This window comes from Danio rerio, chromosome 23 (genome assembly GCF_052040795.2).
Source record: "Danio rerio strain M-AB ecotype USA chromosome 23, GRCz13ab, whole genome shotgun sequence".
Taxonomy (NCBI): domain Eukaryota; kingdom Metazoa; phylum Chordata; class Actinopteri; order Cypriniformes; family Danionidae; genus Danio; species Danio rerio.
Genome location: NC_141043.1, coordinates 16,257,501 through 16,281,018, shown reverse-complemented (window position 1 = coordinate 16,281,018; position 23,518 = coordinate 16,257,501). Strand labels below are relative to the sequence as shown.

The 23,518-nt window shown below is 37.5% G+C and overlaps 1 protein-coding gene and 2 long non-coding RNA genes across 3 annotated transcripts in view; 2 read left to right on the top strand and 1 right to left on the bottom strand.

Annotated features, from left to right (window-relative positions):
- Nucleotides 1–388: 388 nt before the first annotated feature.
- Nucleotides 389–6,319, top strand: LOC147831256 (uncharacterized). The gene is made up of 3 exons (XR_015523346.1): nucleotides 389–2,883; nucleotides 3,250–5,483; nucleotides 5,556–6,319. It is a non-coding gene; the product is annotated as an uncharacterized LOC147831256 (long non-coding RNA).
- Nucleotides 6,320–6,648: 329 nt separating this feature from the next.
- The window catches only part of LOC100005368 (uncharacterized), a 145,483-nt gene continuing 128,613 nt past the window's right edge, over nucleotides 6,649–23,518 (bottom strand). Inside the window, exon 7 of the mRNA XM_087306754.1 lies at nucleotides 6,649–9,367. Within this exon, the coding sequence (XP_087162880.1) occupies nucleotides 8,903–9,367 (465 nt within the window). The 3' untranslated portion in view covers nucleotides 6,649–8,902. The remainder of the gene's footprint in view (nucleotides 9,368–23,518) is intronic.
- On the top strand, nucleotides 11,710–17,836 carry LOC147831255 (uncharacterized). Its single transcript, XR_015523353.1, has 4 exons — nucleotides 11,710–13,735; nucleotides 13,783–13,949; nucleotides 14,315–14,486; nucleotides 15,088–17,836. It is a non-coding gene; the product is annotated as an uncharacterized LOC147831255 (long non-coding RNA).

Sequence of the window (23,518 nt, the reverse complement as noted above, 5' to 3'; positions counted from 1 at the left end):
CACAACTTTCAAAGATCTAGGGCCCTATCATACACCCGGCGCAATAAGGTGTGCATGGTGCGTTTTGTTGCTATTTTCAGACCAACGCAAGCCTAATTTTCACGTTTAGACTCGTTCAATGCACGTTATGCTCAAAATACACCCAAAACTCATTAAGAGAATAAGCACAACTGTAAGGCCATGCGCTCGGGCGCAAACCTTATTTTTCCACCCTTAAAATAGCAAAAGTGGATTCAGATACACACTTAATGACCCATGCACTTTAGACTTTGCACCTACAGTAGATTGTTAAATAGAGACCCTGAGTGTTTTTAAAATCAAATCCACTTTTCAATCCTTAGTTTAATAATAATAATATTACAGTAGAACAATAAACACACAACCCAGTCATAAGGTGCAACTTTATTAAAAAAGTAAAAACAAATATTTATACGAATGACTTTTTTTGTTGTATAGAAAAACATTACAATCTTTTTGCACAGAATATTACTAAACAGATTTTAGGTTAGTTTTTTTGTTTGTTTTTTTATACACCATACTCTGTGTTACACTTTTTGGGTGGACCACACATAAAGTCGATTAAGCCAAGGACATATGCTGGGGAAGCCGTGTTACTATACGCACACACTTCACAACATACAACCTACACAGCAGAAGTAGAAACCTTTCTTTAAAACATTAACACCAGAGCGTTTCTTTTTTAATAATAATAATATACTTATGTTGCATTGCAGTATGCTCTATATACATGCGATTTGGTCTGTCTCGTTACGATAGAACATCCGTTTCTTTTAAAGCGTCACCGAATCGATAAACGTCTGTTGAATGCAAGCAGATGGAGTTTATTCGAGATTGTATTTACACATAAATATAATATACTTCGGGCATGACATTTCTCAGCCTCTTTCAAAAGGAACAAGCATTGTCAGGAAAAACCAATAAACTCTTGTTCAATCTGTACAAGTCACACCCTGAAAGTCTTGTTTCCACTAAAACAATGTGCACGACAGGACCATTGGTTCTCTCTCTCAGAAGCGACAACATCAAAAACGCCGATCCGCCCCACTATACAAAGCGAGCCCTGTGCTAGAAGAACAGAAAGGAACCGCCGAGCCAACGCTAAAGTGGAGCACACTTCCTCCCTCAATATGGCAAACGTCAAGGACACAATTTAATAACAGCGGGGAGTTGTTCCGCGACCAGATCCCTGCCGTTTTGGAGGAATTGAGGTCAAGTTGGTTTTATATTCAACATTGACAACTTATGAAATGCTTCCTATATTGTTTTCCACGCTACTTTGAATATTCGATCTGAAATCGCATGTAAGAATGACTTTTATTGACATTAGCACCATTTATTGACTGTGATCAATGCTGTACTTTGATAGTCATTAGCTGCTAATATGATTTCCCTATTTAGAATACTTTACCAAAATTATTTAAGGAGAAAGTCAGAATGTGCGAATATAAAACCAATTGTACCACAATTTTGAATGAGTCCTGGACCAGATATGTGCTTTGTGCTCCCTGAGAAGATCCGTAACCTCTCAGTGGCGTCCCATTTGGTGACCTGTATTGTTTTTTTTTGGCACTATGTCTTACAGCGTGAGGCACGGGTATAAATTAAACATTATATCTGAGAGGATAAAGACGGAAAAAAGCGCAGTAGCATGCATCGCAAGCAAGGAAATCGTTGCAGCCTACTTGAACACAACACGTGAATGGCAGTGATAGTAGCTTTTGGAACACGTCGCTACGAGTGGAGTCAATTTTATAAGAAAATAGAGTGCCGTAAAAATCTTTCATCTTTACTATGTATATTTATATATATGTATATATTAAAACCCAACGTTTCTCACTGGAGGTTGTGTATGTGACAGGAACAGTATCTTGGTTTGTTTACCCTTAATGACCTCTTATCTATCCATCCCTGAGCTAATCATCTTGGCCCAAGTCTCAAATCCCAAAATCGCTTTCCTGTAGATTTGTAGTAAAATCAAGCACGCTTTTTAGAGTAGTATTATTTCAAACCCCTTGCTTCGTGCTATTCTTTTCTCCCATAATGCATGTGGGAAAGGCATTGTTTACAATAGGATCAAGTCACGCGGACGGGCCCAGAATATGAGACGTCCTTCCAAAAGACATTTGCTAGCAACCCTAAGCCTTGCGCTGTGTTTTCCTTGGACACTGTCTTCATGGAGGGTTGAGCCAGCCGGAGGCCCAGTGAGCCGGGGAGCAGTGCTGGCACACACTGACCTGAGATCTGTGGATCGAGAGTGGTCGCTGGCCCAACTGGAAGCCTTAATTGCCCTCTTTACTCACACCACAATTTTCCAGCACACCAATGCCTCATAATACTCGGATGTTAACAATGCCCATTGAAATCGACATGTTAACTAGCTAGGATGAGGCATCCAGAGAAGTGTTTTGTTGTTGTTTTTCTCCCTACTTTCTGTTCTGTTAATATTGCAAAGTTTGTGAAATCTTGTGAGAAGTGAGTAGTATTTCGCTAAAAACTACCGGAAACGTACACGATTGGGTGGAAGAAGCATGCTTGACAGAATAAGAGAAAAATAAAGGAAATTTAAGAACTAATGCACTTAAACAGCCATAAAGTGACCTTTAAGCTGGCCCACATGGAATCTGCACACAAACACACACCAAAAAAATTCCCACAGAAAATATGTAAATAAAATAAAATATATATCTGGCCACTTTATTAGGTACACCTTACTACACAGTATTAGGTTGGACCCCCCTTTTGCCTTCAGAACTGCCTTAATCCTTCATGGCATAGATTAAACAAGGTACTGGAAATATTCCTTAAAGATTTTGGTCTATATTGACATGATAGCATAAGGCAGTTGCCGCAGATTTGTAGGCTGTACATCCATGATGCAAATCTCCCTATTGTGCTCTATTGGATTGAGATACAGTGAACTCATGGTCATGTTAAAGAAACCAGTCTGAGATGAGTCATGCTTTTGTAGACAAGGACCGTTAACCTGCTCGAAGTAGCCATCAGAAGAGTATAAAGGTCAGCAACAATATTCAGGTACGCTGAGGCATTGACACAATGCTCAGTTGGTACTAATGGGCCCAAAGCGTGCCAAGAAAAACTCCCTCACACCATTAAACCACCACCACCAGCCTGAACCGTTGATGAAGGGCAGGATGGATCCATGCTTTCATTTTGTTGATGGCAAATTCTGACCCTACCATCTAAATGCGAGAAATCAAGACTCATCAGACCAGGCAACGTTTTTTTCCAATCTTCAATTATTCAATTTTGGTGAGCTAGTTTCCTACTCTTAGCTGACAGGAGTGGCACCTGGTGTGGCCTTCTGCTGCTGTAGCTTATCTGCCTCAAGGTTGGACGTGTTGTGCATTCAGAGATGCTTTTCTGCATACTGCCTACTTCGGTTGTATCAAGTGGTTATTTGAGTTACTGTTGTCTTTCTATCAGCTGGAACCAGTCTGGCCAGTCTCCTCTGACCTCTGGCATTAACAAGGCATTTGCACCCAAAGAACTGCCCCTCACTGGATACTTTCTCTTTTTCAGACCATTCTCTGTAAACCCAAGAGATGGTTGTGCGTGAAAATCCCAGTAAATCAGCAGTTTCTAAAATTCTCAGATCAGCACGTCTGGCATCAACAACCATGCCACGTTCAAAGCCTCTTAAATGACCTTTCTTCCCCATTCTGATGATCTGATTGAACTGCAGCAGATCATCTTGACCATGTCTGCATTAAGTTGCTTCCACGCGATTGGCTAATTCGAAATTTGCGTTAATGAGGAGTTGGACAGGTATACCTTATAAAGTGGCACATGAGCGTATATATTTATTGCATTGTTGTAATATTTAGATATATGCTACCACTGAAGTCATTGCTTTTTATTCATCAAAGTTTTACGTATTAACACGTAAGTCATTACAATGTTACTAAATAATGTTTCAACTTTTTTTAAATTTCTTTTAATGATGTTTTAGGTAAGGTTGAAATGACTTGTTAAGGTAATTTATTCATTCATTCATTTTATTTTCGGCTTAGTCCTTTTATTAATCTAGGGTCGCCACAGCGGAATGAACTGCCTAAGGTAAATTAAGTCAACGTAAAATTTAAATTCATTTTTGTACAGTGTAAATATTTGTATTACTTGCAAAAATATCTCTCGAATAAATGTTACTTTTTTTATTACATTGAAATTGCTATTGATATTTTTTTTAAATATAAAGCAACAAACTTTTTAATGAAAAATGTTTTTTGAAAATAAAATCAGCATATTAGAATATTTGCTGACTCAAGTGACACTAAAGTATATGAGTAATGATCAGCATACATCTGAAAATCTATTTAAATAGAAAACTAGATCTATAAATTGTATTATCATTTTACAATACTACTAATTTGCTGTAGTATTATAATGAAAATCTTCTGTTAGAGAGCATAAAAGATAATAAAAAAAGCTTTCTAAAATACAAATTGTAAAATCTTACAGAATTTGATCATATAAAGCAATACTAATTTCAAATGTGTTTGGTTAGCCAGCTTGCCCTCAATTCCATTTATTCACTTGAAATCCATAAAAACAACCCTGCAGAATTTTTCTCAAAATAAGTAATTGCAAACAATAAATAAAAAAAATTTAAAAATCAGCAGATTCCATCTGGGCCTTGCTGTAATTAGTACTGAAAAGACGACCACACATACCATATGTACACCACCTAAATTGTCACACTTCATACAAAATGCCTAACGTGTAAAAAAGGAGAAGTTAACTTGTTTTGTGTGTGTGTGTGTGTGTGTGTGTTTTAAGCTAAACTAACACTGTGGTGCTGGCTGGCAGTCTCCAGCTGAGAGAACCAGTCGGGTGTGTTTAAGGTTAAGCTGACGTCTCATGTGATCCCTGTGTCAATGTGCAGGTAAAACTCACACGGCAGAGAGATTGAACAACAGTGTGTGTGTGTGTGTGTGAATCCTGATCCAAGCTCTGCTACAGTGGGTTTATACAGTTAAAGTGATTTGAACCCTGCTTTTTCATTACACTGCAAAAATGCTTATTTTACTACCTACACTCAAAGAAATGTCCTTTTCTGTTTGTTCAAACTGCTTATTGAAAATGAGCTCAAACAATTTTTGAGTCATTTGGGAAAACTGAATTGTTTTATGTTCAATCGAAAAAAAAAACAAAAAAACTTTCAAATCAACTTATTTTCTTCATGTTGTCCCAACACAAATCATTTGTGTGGATCGATACGTCTTTACTTAAATTAATATTTTGGCTTGCTTTTACAAAACAAATATCTAAACTTTCTGAAATTGAGGTACATTTATTTGAAAAGGAAACTTCTTAAAGTCAGCTTAAAATGGACAGTGGTATCAGTTTTTTCTGGCTACTCAAACAAGACAACATGTCGGGCAGGGCTTAGATTTGATTGTCAGGAATTGATTGAATGGTTGGAAAGTGGCAGTTTGCTATTGGTGAATCTCATATAATTGACAGGTTGTTCAAGTCAGTAAACACGACATATGATAATAAAATGATATCACAAGTCAATCTCACACCAACTCATAACGTTTTGATTTAGTGCCTCATTCCAATTAATTTGTAATTTTAGTACTATTTGCTCATCCCCCAATAAGGGGTAAGGTTAAATATTGGGTTTGATGGAACACCTCCTTTTAAAAAAACGTTCATTTTCATACAAATGAAAATGTATGAATTTGCAGAAACTAGACACTTTTCTGACAACTTTCTTAAGATCGGGCTGGGGTGCGTTTTCCAAAACCATCATTAGTCAACTATGGTTGTAAGTTTCATCATTACAAACATAGCTCGGGGATTTGGCGTTTCCCAAATCTATCGTTCTAACGAACATTCTCAAACTGTTTCGCAAACCTGTAACTTTGCAACTACACCTCTAGAGCTGTAGTTAGAAGCATAGTTCCTGGCTCTTTTCTATTGCAAATACTCCCCTCTATGCCATATTTCTTTAGACTGTTCCAACATTTAAACTTGGAATGATTAAAAAGCATTAAAATCTTACACCTCTTAGGTGTAATTTGCTTTCAAAGTACTTTTTACAGTTCAGTTTTAGGAATCTTCATGTTGACAATTCTGCTTCCTTCGCAGTGCACTTTGAAAACTTTTATGCCATTTTGAACAGAGCCATGGCTCATAACGAAAGCTATTTACTTTCTAGTAGGCTATTTATTAGGAAATGTATCTGTACTGTATGTGACATGGGCTTGTTGGTTAGAACATTTCTGCAGTGGTTTGTATATTAATAATAATAATAATAATTATTATAACAACAACAACAATAATAACAATAATAATAATAATAATAATAATAATAATAATAATAATTTATTATTATTATTATTATTATTATTATTATTATTATTATTATTAAGTAGAATAGTTTTTAATTTCCTAATAAATATCCTACTGTAAACTACAACCATTAACAATTTATATATGTGATTAGAATATGTGTTAGCTTTTGTAAGTGATTTTATGTTTTAGAATAGAATATGGAATATTCTCAATAATATTTGTAAGGGAAACATAATCCTCATATGTGCCATTTACATATATTTCAATTAATATGGAAATGAGTGCATGTTTTTAATTTTTATTTTTAAAGGTGTGCGTGTAAGACATTATTATTTGCACAAAAAATATGGGGAAATAGTTACTCCACCGCAATTAGAGCGTTATTATGAACGTTTTACATTGTAACTAACATAATTCAAACAATGGATCTGCAACAAATCAACTATGGTTTATACATCGTACTATGATAGTTCAGTCATGAGTTACGTCGTTATTTAGGAAACGCACCCCTGAATGTTGTCATAAATGTAAGTTGTGCTAGTGTTTTCTTACCAATTATGACAATAATTCGAGTGAAACGGCTTCTTATAGAAGAATAAAATGTAGGGAGAGAATACATTTTTCTTCAAGAGCTGATTGGATTGTTGGATAGTTGCTATTGGTCAAAATAGAATAATGGGAAGATATTTTTATTAAAGATTACACTGGGCTTTCATAAACTAATGTTGAGTCAAATACGGACAAACCCAATGTTGGGTTCAGTTTTCAAAAAAAAATTTAAATGACACTTTTTTAAACTAGTGATTGGGTTTGTCCATATTTGACCCAACGTTGGGTTACAACAAAAGAGCATTTTTATAATGTATGAATGTAAAAAAATAAATGAATAAATTGATGCGCACAATTGAATAAGTTATAAAAAAACACCATAAATAATAAAGTCAGAATTGTCAGTTTTGATTTCATGGTGACTTTTTTTAGATCAAATAACATTTTTAGATACACTCTATAAAACTATGGGTTGTTGTAACCAAACGTTGGGTCAAATAGGGATAAAGCCAATGTTGAGTTTTTGAATCACATTCTTTTTAACACAATAGGTTGGGTTTGTCTATATTTTACCCAGTGTTGGGTTACAATAACCCAGCATTTTTATAGTCTATGAGAACCAATGAACTTGGGTCAAATATGGACAAACACAACCATTCATTCATTTATTTTATTTTCAGCTTAGTCCTTAATTATTAATTTGGGGTCGTCACAGCAGAAGGAACCGCCAACTTATTCATCATGTTTTACGCAGCAGATACCCTCTCCAGCTGCAACCCATCACTGGGAAACACCCATACACTCCCATTCACACTACAGCCAGATAGCTTACCCAATTCACCTATAGCGCATGTCTTTGGACTTGTGGGATAAACTGGAGCTCTTGGAGGAAACTCACGTCAACATGGGAAGAACATGCAAACTCCACACAGAAATGCCAACTGACCCAACCAAAGCTCGAACCAGCGACCTTCTTGCCGTGAGGCAATCATGCTACCCACCATGATGCTCTCTGTTGGGTTAATTTTTCAAATAAATTTAAATGACACTTTTTTAAACTAGTGATTGTGTTCGTCTATATTTGACCCAATGTTGGGTTACAACAACACAGCATTTTTATAATGTATGAACGTAAAAAAAATGGCACAAATGAATAACTTATATAAAAAATAAATAATAAAGTAAGAATTGTCAGATTTGATTTCATGATGACTTTTTTAGATCAAATAACATATTTAGATACAACACTATAAAAATGATGGATTGTTATAACGCAACATTGGGTCAAATTTGGACAAAGCCAAACTGAGTTAAGTTTTTAAATCACATTTTAATTAATGGATGAGTTTGTCCATATTTTTTTCATATTCAGTTTTAAGTTACAATAACCCAGCATTTTTCTATGATATGGGAACCAATGAACTCAGGTCAAATATGGACAAACACAACCATTGGGGTAAAATGTGTAATTTAGGTTTGATTGAAAAAAACGAACCCAATGTTCTGTTTATCAACAACAACCCAACGTTTTTAGAGTGAAGTTACCAGAAAAGTAACTTGTTTCTGACAATGAGAATTACAAAATAAAAGTAATTTTTACTTTGAATGACTTAATTCTCAAGCAAATGTATCTTGGCTTAAAACTGTTTAGATATTTCACTTTAAAAAATGCAAACAAAAAATAAAAAACTCTAAAATCACATTATGAAGTGTAGAGACTGCTGTAGCATAGTGAAAAATACAGTTTAGATCCCTGGATTCAGCTGGCCTTTTAAAAACTGCCCAACTGTAGGCCTGATTCAGCCAATTTAGGGTTGTTGCTGTTTTCTGTGTGTGTGTGTGTGTGTGTGTGTGTGTGAGTGTTGCAACTGATTGTGCTCTCCAATAAATATACATTGGTCATCAGATTACGTAGGTTGGTGTGTGTTTGGCAGCTGTAGGCTGTGTATCTTTCCTTTGTCGAAAACAAGGGGACTTCAGTTTGTCCTCTGTAGGTGTTTCAATTGGCTTTTTATAGGCCAGTAACGTACATTTCCATGCCGTCGTTAAAGGTAAAGATAGTGGTGGTGCTCGCTGCATTTGCTCCCTGCTTCACGTCGCCAATAGTCTCGTAAAAGTTTTCGCAGGTCATAGCTCTGCCGGGACTCGGTGCAGCCTTCTTTTTGGCCTTTAAGGTGTTGCTGGCCAGCTTCTCTCTTTTCCGGTGGGAATCGATGGTGGCGTAGGCTGGGTCCGACTCTACTGCAAGCCCCCTAGGCCATGTTTTCTCACCCACAGGTTCGTAGCAGTGCTCCTCCTGAGTGGCACTCCTCCCCCACGACTCTTCCCCCGTAGCGCCAGCGGCAGGCCATCCCGTGGCCCCCTGATCCTCCCCTTGGGACGCGGTTGGCACTGTCGGCCTGTTCTCCTCCTGGCTTTGACCCTGCTGGTGTTTCCTCTTCAGGGTCTTACACACGGTAGAGTACATGTCAGAGATCTGAAGACAGAGAGAGAAAGAGAGAACCACAGAATAAGAAATACTGCCAAACATCAACTTTGCCAAAGAGCATTTCGTAATAACCGTCCTGTGGAGCACATTCTCAAGTTACATTTATAGTACTAAAGGAGTCACCAAAAACAGAGCGCAGTATAAACTTACCAAGATCATCTCCACACTTATTCGCAAATTACTTGAGGGTTGCTATGCAGGTGCTGTGGTGTTTGGTTCTGTTGCTATCCTTTTGTTGCTTAATTGGTTGCTTGGATATTCTTGGTTTTAATTAAGATATTGTAAGTAGTTGTTCCTGGAGGTTGTTAGGGTGTTCCCGGCCATTTCTAGGGTAATCTAGGTGTTTGCAAATTTGTTCAGTGTTGTTTTTGGTAATTACCAGGATGTTGGTTCACTTTGTTGCTATTAAGGCGGTCTGGGTTATTTTTAGGGTGTTACAGCTGGTTGCTACGTTGTTGTTGGTAATTCTTAGAGTGTTGGTACATTTGGTTGTTGTTAAGGTGTTCTGGGCTGTTTCTAGGGTGTTGCTTTGCAGGTGCTGTGGTTGTTAGGGTGTTCCTGGCCATTTCAAGGGTAATCTAGATGTTTACAAACCTGCTCAGTGTTGTTTTTGGTAATTACTAGGTTGTTGGTACATCTAGTTGCTATTATGGTGTTCTAGGTTATTTCTATAATGTTACAGGTGGCTGCTACATTGTTATTGATAGTTACTAGGCAGGTTAAGTTTGGTTGTTAGGGAGTTCCACATGGTTTCCAAGTGGTAGAGTATTCTGTGTGGTTTTATAGGGTGTTACAAGTGGTTGCTACGTTGTTGTTGGTACTTACTATGCTGTTGATACACTTGCCTGTTGCTAAGGTGTTCTGGGCTATTTCTAGGGTATTGCTTGATGTTGCTATGCAGGTGCTGTGGTGTTTGGTTTTGTTGTTATGCTTTTGTCGCTTAATTGGTTGCTTGAATACTATTGGTTTTAGTTAAGGTGTTCTAAGTGGTTGTTTGTAGAGGTTGCTAGGGTGTTCTTAGACATTTCTAGGGTACTCTAGGTGGTACTCAAACTGGTTCAGTGTTGATTTTGATAATTACTAGGTTGTTGGAACACTTGGTTGCTGTTAAGGCTTTCTGGGTTATTTCTAGGGTGTTACAGCTGGTTGCCACGTTGTTGTTGGTAGTTGCTAGGGTGTTGGTACATTTAATTGTTGTTAAGGTGTTCTGGGCTGTTCCTAGGGTGTTGTAGGCGGTTGGTAGGTTGTTAAGGTGTTCTGTGCCATTCTTGTAAACTGCTCGTTTGTCATATTAAGGATGTTCAAAGTTGTTGCTATGTTGTTGTTAGAGTGTTCTAAATGTTTAAAATGCATTTTATAATAATAACCATCCTGGGAGGCACATTCTCGAGAGGTCACCAAAAACCAGAGCACAGTATAAACTTACAAAGACTATTTCCACCAGTCAACGTTATTCACATTTTGATTGAGTGTCACTATGCAGGTGCTATGGTGTTTGGTTTTGTTGTAATGTAGTTACTAGGGTGTTACAGGTGGTTGCTAGGGTCTTTTGGACAATGGCTAATCTGTCCAGAATATGAAAACTATAAATTCTATGCTTTCAAATCATGAATAGGTTGTTTTGCTTTATGTTTAGACTACATTAGCATTTAAAAATGTAAAAGCAAACAGTCCCACAGGTTACTCTTCATATGAAACAAGAAACTGTGGTATAATATGCATTCAGATATCTCAGACCTTTCCAACTGTATATATTTTGTCATGAATCAATTAGAATGTAATTGCAATATAGTGAACTTGTCACATTCAGTTGGTGGGGATAGGACGAGGACACGCATTCATACAATGACAAAGACTGACAATGATGGGACAAATGAGTGCCCAACCTGAAAAAACTCAAGTTGACCACAGCATGGAAGACATGAAAGGACTATTCTGTCACCAAAACAAGAATTAACAAGACCAAAGTGGCAGAATCCTTACAGAACTAAAATTAAGAGTTCTGCTGGCAAGACAATGGCATTTAAGAGGTCATTAGGGTGTTCTACGTGGTTGGTAGAATATTGTGGATAATGGCTACTTTGTTCTACTGGTTGCTTGCTAAGTTGTTCTTGCTAAGGTGTTTCCAAGTAGTAGAATATTCAGAGTGGTTACTAGGTTGTTATTGGTACTTGTGAGTGATTTTAGATGGTTCCTGATCTATTCTTAATGATTGCTAGCATCTTCTGGTTATATTTAATGGCTAGGGTGTTTCCAAAAGGCTAAAAAGTGACAGAGTGCACTAGGTGGTTGATAGATCTGATGAATTTTGGATATTTGCTGAATTTTTTCTAGTGGTTGCAAGCATGCTCTAGCAATAGTATATTGTTTTGGTGTTCCATGTAGTTACTTCTGTGATTTACTGTAGGTGGTTGGACATTGTGCTTGTTGTTTGCAAGCATGTTCCACATGGTTTCCAAGTGGTAGAGTATTTTGTGTGGTTGCTAGGTTGTTCTTGGATGATTGCCAACATGTTATAGTTTATTTATGTTGCTTGGGTATTACAGGTGGTTAGCGCTGTGTTTTACATGGTTGCATGCTTTACAAGCGTGTTCTGGTTATATTTGGTTGCTAGGTTAATTTCCAAGTGGTGGAGTAATCCAGGTTGTTAGGGTGTTCTCAGACATTTCTAGGGTAACTTACTGTAGGTGTTTGCAAAACTTGTTTTTAGTAGTTACTAGGGTGTTGGTACACTTGGTTGTTACTAAGGTGTTATGAGTTGTTTCTAGGGTGTTACATGTGGTTGCTAGGTTGTTGTTAAGGCGCTTTATGCCATTTTATGGGTCTTGTAAGTTGCTTGGTTGTTGTTTTAAGGGTGTTCTAAGTTGTTGCTAGGTTGTTGTTAGGGTGTTTGCTATGCTACACTATGTGGTGGCTATGCTACTCTTGGTTGTTGCTAAGATATCGAAGGGTCTTATAAGTGGTTGCAAATTGTTATTGTTGTAAGGGTGTTTTAAGCTGTCATTAGGTTGTTGTTAGGGTTCTAAGTTGTTGCTAGGTTGTTGTTGTCAGGGTGTTCCAAGTGGTTGCTAGGCTGTTCCTGGTCATTAGGGTGTTATAAGTGGTTTGTACTTTGTTGTTGTAAGGCAGTTCTAAGTGGTTGTTATTCTTGGGGTGTTTTGTCTCTTAAATTGTTGCTGTTAGCGTGTTCTAAGTGGTTGTTTCGATTAATCAAAGTGGTTGTTAGTTTGAGCTAGGTGCTTGCTAGACTCTACTAAGTGGGTAGTTTTCTTTTCAAAGTTGTTGCTATGTAGCTTTTATATTGGTGGCATACCGACCACATCCACAAATATTTAGATCATGCTTTTTCTCTCCATAAATTCAATTTCATTTTTCTGTTATCATTTGGTGCAAATTGATGAATTAAATGACTAACAGCTCACCTTTCCTCACAATCAAGTCCATGATTTCAAGTATCCGTTGCAGGCATGCTGCAGGATAAGTTACTCAGATTTACAATACTCAGATTGAGGAGGCTGTTCAAAGTTTAAGCAGCAGTTATAGTAGCAAATGCCTTAGCAAACTAGAAGACAACAGGACAGTGCCTGAAGATGTAGTGTATGCACAGCTTCAATGCCCACAGTTGTGAGTGTTTGACTCGTGTGTCATAGTGTGTGCCGAGGGCTGCGTGGTAACAGGACTCTGCTTGCACACAGCAGAAATATGACCCAGTTTGGCCGTGATCGACAGAGCCAGTGTAAACGCTCTTATCTGGCTGCAGAGAGCAGCACTGTTACCTAACCTGCAGATAAGCCTGTTAAACTTTCACCACAGCAGCCCACCAGGACGGCATTAACCCTGCTAACCAGACAGGAGCCAAGCAGGTGGAGAGATATCACATATTGCCCCTTTGACATCCACATGTGCTCGATCATGTAAAAATACCATGAATGAATCACTAAAATCAGGAAACAGATCTTAGAGAGCAGAGTAAACTTGCAAAGTTCATTTCCATCAGCACTGACATTGAACTATATTGACAACTAAAACTGATTACTACTGGTTGCTATGGATTATTTTAGGTAGATGATGAATTTAAGTTAAGTGTTCTGGGTCGTTTGTTAGGTGATGCTTTCCATGTGTTGTTAGAGTCACTACAGTCTTCTGAATGGTTGATAGGGTATTCTAGTGAAGTGTGGATGGTTGCTACCTGGTTCTAGGTGGTTGCAAGGCCATTTTGTTTAGTTTCTAGGCAGTTTTGTCTAGCTACAAAATTTAAGTGGTTGCTTGCATATTCTTGGTTTTAGGTAATGTGTTTTAAATGGTTGTTTGTAAAGGTTGCTAGGGTGTCCTTTAGACATTTCTACGGTAATCTAGGTGTTTGCAAACCTGTTGAAAAACCTGTTGTTTTTGCTAGTTACTAGATTTTTGGTTCACATGGTTGCCGTTAAGGTTTTATGAGTTATTTCTAGAGTATTACATATTATTGCTAGGTTATTGTTGGTAGTTGCTAGGGTGTTGGTACACTTGGTTGGTATTAAGGTGTTCTGGGATATTTCCATGGTGTTACAGGTGGTTAGTAAGTGTTAGTGTAACAGGATTATTTCGGGTATATTGATCTCACTATATTTTCCTCCTGTTTACTTACTGTTCAGATAAAATTGTTTTGTGTTCACAATACAAATGTAAAAAGAGTATGTAAAGTGACAGTGGTTTCATCTCTTCTCCCCCCCTAGGGTTAACGCCAAGGTGGTATAGTCCAAGCAGCCATACCTGTTGCACTATTGCTTGAGCGGTCTTTTCCACCTTTACCTTGAACTAAGGAGTGTACATTTAATGTAATGAGCTGAAGCTGCCGATCTCATAATAACATTCTCTGTGCAGACTCAAAATGGTGTCCTCTCGTCATTAACTACACTACACAACGCAGAGCAAAAGAGATTATGGTTACATTAGTTTGGGTGTTCTGTGCCATTTACAAGGGTACGTTGTTGCTAGGTTGTTAGGGTGTTCTGAATGTTTCCTATGTTGTTGTTAGTCTGTTTTAAATGGTTGCTAGGCTATTCTTGGTTGCTGCTAAAATATTCAAGGGGTCTTATAAGCGGTTGCCAAGTTATTATTGTTTTAAGCAACCCAAGCTCATTCTGGAAACGTAGCCCCGCGGATGTTTCTGGAGACCGCGATTTACGTGGACGGAGGTACGTAAAGGCCGCGTTTGGTTTTTTTCGAGCGAACGCTGCGGGGCGGTGTGGCGCCGCTCCGCCCCTCCTCTTCGCGCACGCCGGCCGACGGCTCGCCTCCGAGTGGAGGGCTTTCCCGACGCAATCAGTTTGTCCGCCTAGCTCACAGCGTTGCGTCGGCGGAGTGGAGGACCCGGAGGAGGAGCTGGAGCCGGCCGCGGTGGACGACGACCGGGATCGAGTCCGGGGAACAGCAGGTTCCGGAAATCAGGTAAGACAAAAAACGGAATCCGGAAAATAAGGGCGAGAACGCGGCGGGATCCGAAAACGTGGTCGAAATCGAAGACGAGAGCTTTTGCTTTTTTTTTTTTTTTTTTTTTCGATCCGGCGGCTTTTCGCGCGAGAACGCGGAAAAGCGCGCACAGCGGCCTCTCGCGGATCCGCGAAAACAAAAAAACGCTCAAATACGTACCTCCTGGGACGTAAATCTCGGTCCGCAGAAACGTCCGTGGGGCTACGTTTCCACAATGAGCCCGGGTTGGTTTTAAGGGTGTTCTAAGTGGTCGTTAGGTTGTTGTTAGGGTGTAGTGCTTGATTGCTAGATTTCTGTAAGTGTTTTAAGGGGTTGCTATAGGTTATTGTTGTTAGGGTGTTGTAAGTCATTGCTAGGCTGTTCCTGGTTGTTAGGCTGTTAAAATGGGCTTGTAGTTTTTTGTTGTGAGATAGTTCTAAGTGGTTGCTAAGTTGTTGTTCTTGGGCTGTTACGAAGTTTCTTAAATTGTTGTTATTAGTCTGTTCTAAGTGTTTACTAGGGTAGTCTTGGTTGCTGCTAAGATATTCAAGAATCTTAAAAAGTGGATGCAGAGTTGTTATTGTATTAAGGGTGTTCTAAGCAGTCGTTACGTTGCTGTTAGGGTGTAGTGCTTGTTTGCAAGAAGTTGTTGCTAGGTTGTTGTTAGGGTGTTCTAAATGGTTGCTAAGCAATTCTTGGTTGCTGCTAAAATATTTAAGGGGTCTTTGTACTTTGTGGTTGTAAGACAGTTCTAAGTGTTGTTGTTAGGTGGTTGTTAGATTGTTGTTCTTGGGGTGTCATGTAAGTTTCTTAAATTGTTGTTGATAATAGTCGTTGCTATGCTGTTTTTGGTTGCTGTCAAGGGACTAATAAGTGATTGCAATGCTATTGTTAATGTTTTAAGGGTGTTCTAAGTGTTGTTGGGTATATATTGTTGTTACTACAGTCTTCTGAATTGTTGCTAGGGTGTTCTAGTCAAGTATGGATGGTTGCTAAGTGGTTCTAGGCCATATAGTTTGTTTTTCTTTTGCCATTTGTATAGCTAGTGAATTTTAGGTGGTTGCTTGGATATTCTTGGTTTTAGTTACGGTGTTCTAAATGGTTGTTCGTAGAGGTTGTGAGGGTGTTCTCTGACTACTTAATAGGGTGTTGGTGGTTATTACTAAGGTGTTATGAGTTATTTCTAGGGTGTTACATGTGGTTGCTAGGTTGTTGTTGTTATGGTGCTTTGTCCCATTTTATGGGTCTTGTAAGTTGCTTGGTTGTTGTTTTAAGGGTGTTCTAAGTTGTTGCTCAGTTGTTGTTAGGGTGCTTGCTATGATACATTAAGTGGTTGCTATGCTACTCTTGGTTGCTGCTGAGATATTGAAGGGTCTTATAAGTGGTTGCAAAGTTGTAATTGATGTAAGGGTGTTTTTAGCTGCCATTAGTTCATTAGTGTTCTAAATTGTTGCCAGGTTGTTGTTGTCAGGGTGTTCTAAGTGGTTGCTAGGCTGTTCTTGGTCATTAGGGTGTTATAAGTGGTTTGTACTTTGTTGTTGTAAGACAGTTCTAAGTGGTTGTTAGGTTATTGTTCTTGGTATGTTATGAATGGCTCTTAAATTATTGTTCTTAGTGTGTTCTAAGTGGTTGTTATGATATTCAAGGGTCTTTTAAGTGGTTACAAAGTTGTTATTGTTTTAAATGTGTCGTAAGCGGTTGTTATGTTGTTGTTAGGGTATAGTAAGCGATTGCAAAATTTTTGCAAGTGTTTTAGGTTGATAGGTTGTTGTTATTAGGGTGTTCTATGTGGTTGCTAGGCTGTTCCTGATTTTAGGATGTTATAAATAGTTTTCAGTTTGTTGTTTCAAGAATGTCCTACATGGTTGTTTTGTTGTTCTTAGGGTGTTATGAAAATTTTCTAAATTGTTGATGTTGATATGCTGTTTTTGGTTGTTGCTAAGGTAGTATTTATAAGTGATTCCTAAGTTGTTGTTGTTTTAAGAGTGCTCTAAGTGGTTGCTATGTTGTTGTTAGGATTTTCTAAGTTGTCATTGTTAGGGTGTTGTTCCAAGTTCCAAGGTTGTGATTGTTGTTGTCAGGGTGTTCTAAGTGGTTGCTAGACTGTTCCTGCTTGTTGTTATGGTGTTCCTAGCAGTTTTTGTTCTCTCTTTTGCTCACTCCAACGCCACCATTGGAAGGTTTTACAGTAGGTGGTTGCAAGTCCATTTTGTTTAATTAGTAGGCATTTTAGTTTAGCTAGTGAATTGTAAGTGGATGCTTGATTATTTTTGGTTTAAGTTGTGGTGTTCTAAGTGGTTGTTCATAGTTGAGATTGAGATTGTTTGGGTGTTCTTAGACATTTCCAGGATACTCTAGGTGTTTGCAATTCTGTTCAGAGTTGTTTTGGTAGTTATTAGGTTATTGGTACACTTGGTTGCTGTTAAGGTGTTATGAGTTCTTTTTAGGGTGTTATATGTAGATGCTAGGTTATTATTGGTGGTTGCTAGGGTGTTGGTACACTGTTGTTATCAAGGTGTTCTGGGTTATTTCTAGGGTGTTACAGGTGGTTAGTAAGTTGCTGTTAAGGTGTTCTCTGCCATTTCAAGGGTCTTGTAAGTTGCTTGGTTGTTGTTTTAAGGGTGTTCTAAGTTGTTGCTAGGTTATTGTTAGGGTGTTCTAAATGTTTCCAATGTTGTTGTTAGTGTTCTAAGCAATTGCTAGGGTATTTTGTTCTTTGTTTCTGTTAAGATTTTGTAGGTCTTAAAAGTGGTTTAAATATGGTATTGTTTTAAGGGTGTTATAAGTGGTCGTTAGGTTGCTGTTAGGATGTAGTAAGTGACTGCTAGATTTTTGTAATTTTACTAAGTTGTTGTTAGGTTGTTGTTTTTGGGGTGTTATGAATGTTTCATTAATTGTTGTTAGTGTGTTCTAAGTGGTTGCTAGGCTGTTCTAGGTTGCTGCTAAGGTATTTAAGGGTCTTATTAGTGATTGCAATGCTGTTGTTATTTTAGAAGGGTTCTAGGTGGTTACTATGTTGTTGTTGTTAGAGTGTTTTAAGTTGTTGTTGTTGCTGTTAGTGTTCTAAGTTGTTGTTGCTGTTAGTGTTCTAAGTTGTTGTTGTTGCTGTTAGTGTTCTAAGTTGTTGTTGTTGCTGTTAGTGTTCTAAGTTGTTGTTGCTGTTAGTGTTCTAAGTTGTTGTTGTTGCTGTTAGTGTTCTAAGTTGTTGTTGCTGTTAGTGTTCTAAGTTGTTGTTGTTGCTGTTAGTGTTCAAAGTTGTTGTTGCTGTTAGTGTTCTAAGTTGTTGTTGTTGCTGTTAGTGTTCAAAGTTGTTGTTGTTGCTGTTAGAGTGTTCCAAGTTGTTGTTGTTAGAGTGTTCTAAGTTGTTGTTGTTAGAGTGTTCTAAGATGTTGTTTTTGTTAGGGTTTTCAGAGGTTTTCCTAGTTGTTAGGATTTTTTTGTTGTTTGTTGTGGTGAGAAAGTTCTAAATTTCAAGTTTGTGGTTGTTGTTGTTAGGGTGTTGTAGACTGTTCCTGCTTGTTGAAATGCTGTGTTCACACCAGACGTGGAACGCGCCGATAAAACATGCTATTCATGCGTAAATAGCCGCATGAACATTTGAGTTTACTCGCTTCATTCGCGCGTCAAACAACCGCTTCATTCACACCTCAAATTGACTTCAGAACAGAAACGGATTCGCGTGAAGGGCAGGGCTTCTGTCTGCCCGGTGACTCTAGCTTTGTTGCTAAATGGCTAACATGGATTTTATGAAGAAAATAACAGTGTATATGTGCTTTATGAAGGCTGAAAAACAGCATCGATACGTTTAGCGTCATGTCCACTAGATTCTTTCAGAGGTGCATCCAGCTCTGTGAGCTCATAAACTCCTCCAGAAACTGTACCTGGATGACGGAGGCTTTCAGCGGTGCTTCTGACTAAGCCAAGCCCAGTTTGATGAACTTTTTGTCGGTGTCGGCTGTAGGATTTCCCCCGGGACACCTACAACAGGCGATATGTCATAATCACGCCCCCACAAGAGCAAGCTCCTGATAGGTTAACGCGGCGCAAATGTCCGCTGAAGTTCAGATTTTCGAACGTAAGCGATTTGCATAAAACTCGCATTAAGCACGTCAAACGTGCAAAACGATTGATTCGTGCCATGCCATTCGCGCGTATCACACATTTCGCGTCATTCGCGCTGCACCATTCATGCGTATTGCACCGCAGGATGTCTATTTGTGCTTTTGCATTGACTTAACATGTAAATCACTCGCGTTTGACGCGTGTTCGTGTCTGGTGTGAACGCAGCATTAAGGTGTTCCTACTAGTTTTTGTTCTCTCTTCCTCTAACTCTAACGCCACCATAGAAAGAGGTACTGTATAATAAAAAATTAAAGGAGTGGTTTTTTTCTTCATTCATGTTACTAATCCAGCAAAATCCTCAACAACATTCTTGACTGTGGTGATAAAATAATTTGCATAGTTAAAAAATAAATGGCATATGAAGAGAAAATAAATAGATAAACAAAAACCTAATAACAAAACTACATACATTTATTACATATTTATTAATTAATTACATAAACAAAAATGTTATTACTGATTACGAAACAGTTTTAGATCTGATATCTTGCTGAATGTAATACTAAGGTGCAAATTAAAAGTGAATATACATTTTGTTTTACCCATATTTCTCTTTCTCTCTCTTGCTCTGTCTGTGTGTGTGTGTGTGTGTGTGTGTGTGTTTGTGTGTGTGTGTGTGTGTGTGTGTGTGTGTGTGTGTTCAGATAACCTCACATGCCCTCTCAGTGCTAGATGACATTTACACTCCCAGCTCAATGGCATGTGTAAAATCCCAGTCAAGAATTTAGCTCGGCTCTCCGACTCGACTCACACAGTGACCTTTATGGCGTTCACGTGTACAGGCTGAATAGATGTTATGGCATGAATTGAGCTGTAAATGCGATTGCATTCGTCATGTTAACACCCAAAGCTGATCTAGAAAAAAAACAGCACTACAGCGTTCAGTGTTATAGCTCGTACTATATTCTGCAGGCCGCAGCATGAGGCATAGCATGTGTCTGAACACAGGCATGACTGAACCAGCCAATTTCAAGCCAAAACAAAATGCTGAGTTTCATGTTGTTTGAAACTCCCGAATGTGTGTCTGAGTGTGTGCAGCATGTTGAACTCTTCTCTGTGCCGAGCACTGTTTATCGTGCTGTGCAGCGCTTTGCAGAGCGAGAGGAAATCACAATGACGGGGGTTTCAAAACTCTCTGCAGCTGTTGAGAAAGCCTTGAGTCCCCCCTCCCCCCCCCCTCCTTCCTCTTGCTCTCTCACTATTTTTTCCCTTCATATTTCTCTAACTTGTTCATTCCCTTCTAGTCTCTCCCTACACACACACACACACACACACAAGCACACACAATGTGAAAAATGTAATGACGTTAAGTGAAGTCAACACATGTTTATGCAGTATTAAATTAATTTAATACATTAATGAAGTTCAACTAAATTGTTTAAGTAATACAAAGTTTAAGTTACTATTTTGAGTCAGTTTGATTGATGTAAGTTGAGAAGTCTAAGGTTATTTCGATTCAACTAAAAATGTAAGGCAAAATTTTGTACAGAGCACTTACTTTACACACACACAGACACACACTCTACTTAGAAATGGAGGCTTCTGAAGCAGCTCAATCTTACGTAATGTGCAGCATGTGTGTGTGTGTGTACATGCTCTGCACAGATGTTTGCACTTAAACCCAAAAGCAGTGGAAATTGTGCCATTTGAAGATTTCATATCAATATCGAGTCACATCAACATCATTTAAATCAACTACAGTACCAGATGCAAATCAATGATTGTTGTATTACAACTGATTTTGAGGTTGGTGACAAATGGTCACCTTGTAGTTACAAGGTTCTGTGTGCGTTCAGAATGATGAGATATTGGGCTTTAAAGTTTTTGCTTTACATATAGCAAACAGTATGTGTGTAACATTAGTTTAAATAAAAACTATTAAATTGTAAACAACTTATATAAAAAAACATCCCATAATGTAAATAAGTTGTCATTTAATGAGAATATGTCAATGACTCAATTTTGACAAAAATGTCAATTAGAAACTAATCTATAGAACTTAAGGTGACAAAATGGTTAACTTTAAATTTATGTAATGCTTATTAAAAATACATAATTTGGCACTATTTTTATACCCCTTCCCTTTCCCTTTAGCCCTTAAAACTAAATGAAAAGAGGAAGGGCTTCAAATTTTACCCCTAAAAAATGGGAACAGCACTACAGCACCTGCACATCATGCGTCATCAATCTCTTGCTTCATATGAAATCAGACGATCGCAACTGCTGTAGTTGTTCAAGTTGTGTTATTTTTTGGTATTTATCTTCATCACTGAAGGCAACAATATCATGTTATCATAACGATATAATGTGGCAATAAGATCATAACTGTACTGTGCATCCCCCCCCCCCAAAAAAGCTCATTCCCAGCCACTAGACTTTTCTGACAAGGTATTGGAGTGTCAGAATGTTGTGGGACTGCTATACATGAGTTATTATTATGGATTTTAGATCCATATAGGTTTTTATTTTAGCTTTTTTTTAAGCATGACTGTAAAACATGAACTACGTTACGGATGTATTCAAGCATATGCTTGTTTGTTGAAAAAACTCATAATAATGACAAAAAAATTATAATTTGTTGATGTTCTTGCTTCCGGGTGCAGCTATACTGCCATTGCTGCTGGTGTATTCTGGGAAATTTTCTTACCCCTTGGTTTTGAGTGTGGTCCTGAAAAATCTCTGTTCGATGGGCTATCTACCTCTTCCTAAAGATAGAAGCTAAGGGGTAAAATTGGGATTGGACCTTACTGTGGTTTGTTTTAGAGTTTAGGTTTAGTTGCATATCATTTTATATGCTATTAATATAGGGACACTTTAATAGGATAGTTTGAAAATTAACACTGTAATATTTTAATGCTATTAATATAGAAAGTACATGTATGAGTAACAGGGACACTGTTGAATAAATAAATACTTAGATAATTAATAGATTAAATAATCAGTATGTAGAATGCTTTAACAATAGTGCATAACAATCAAGAAAAATTGTATTTATTTGTGTATTTATGTATGTTATTCATTTATTTGCAAATGTTAAATGTAAAAAAATAAAGAATTATCATTTATCATATACTACATATTATACATTCAGATTTTATATTGTAAATATTATATTAATATTATATTATAATTAATATTATATTGAGAATATTCTCTTTGACACAACATACATTGTTAACCCTCGCTGTAATAAATCTAAAATAGCCAGTGTTTTGCTGTAAAGAAACATTATTTTACTGTAAAAAAAAACAAGGTAATATTTAACAGTGTAGTTTTCAACTAACAATGAAAACCTTGATGAAATGAAATTCATGCATTTTGGCCAAAAATGCAAACCTTGAAGAAGCTTTTTAATGTGAAAAGAACATGTTTTTTTTTTGTTTTTGTTTTTTTGCTAAAATTAAAAATTAAGTAATAATAATCAAATCTGTGTGAACTATAATTTTGCTTAGATGGGGCTGTCATGCAAGTGTGTAATTTGGTTAGTCTATATGAAAATTACTTTACAGTTAAAACAACAACGGCCAAACACATGGCCTGACATGCTGAATAACAGCCAAACCAAAGAGTAAATAAAATATTTTTCACATTTAAAATGACTGCTTTCTGTTTTTACAATGCAACCAATTCGTTTGATGATAAACTCTAAAAAAAACAGATGTATTTGTTATGGAAATTACTTCATTGTACATTCTGATCAACTTACTAGAATCATAGGTTAATAAAAAGTGTTTAATTTTACATTTCTGAGTGTCTTTCTTCTGTTAAACACAAGTGAAGATATTCTGAAGAAAACTAGAAACCTGTAACCATCGACTTTCACTGGTTTTCCTACAATGAAAGTCAATGATAAAAGGTTTTCAACTTTCTTCAAAATATCTTCTTTTGTGTTTAACAGAGGAAAGACACTCTTAAAAATGTATAACCACTTGAGGGTGAGTAAATAGTAAGTAAATAGGGAGTGATAACTATGGATGAACTTTAAACTAGATATACTTTTGAATACTACATGGCGGCTTAAGAAAGCCTGTTGGAAGAAGCTTGTTTAGTTTTAAAAAAGACCGATGCATGGATAGATGGATGGATATTTAGAGATAGATAGATAGATAGATAGATAGATAGATAGATAGATAGATAGATAGATAGATAGATAGATAGATAGATAGATAGATAGATAGATAGATAGATAGATAGATAGATAGATAGAGGATGGATGGATGGATGGATATTTGTGTCTTCGTACACATACTTTCTCCCTCTTTATCTCTCTCTTTCACACACACACTCACACACACACACACCTACCTCATGACATGAGACTGGGCGTGTTTGGGCAAGAGAAGGAATGAGCAGAGAGACGGAGCGTTGAGAAGTGCATTCAGATCAGTGACTACAAAACACAACACCTCTATCTGAGCCAATAAAGTACTTCAGCTTACTGTTACACCTCTAATCAACAAAACAAGGCTAGGATGTCATTTAAAACATATATTTAATGCCACCCGAGGTGTTTAAAGCTGAAAAGAGAAATTAGATGTTTCGCAGAAGTCTTGTGGTTAGATTAAC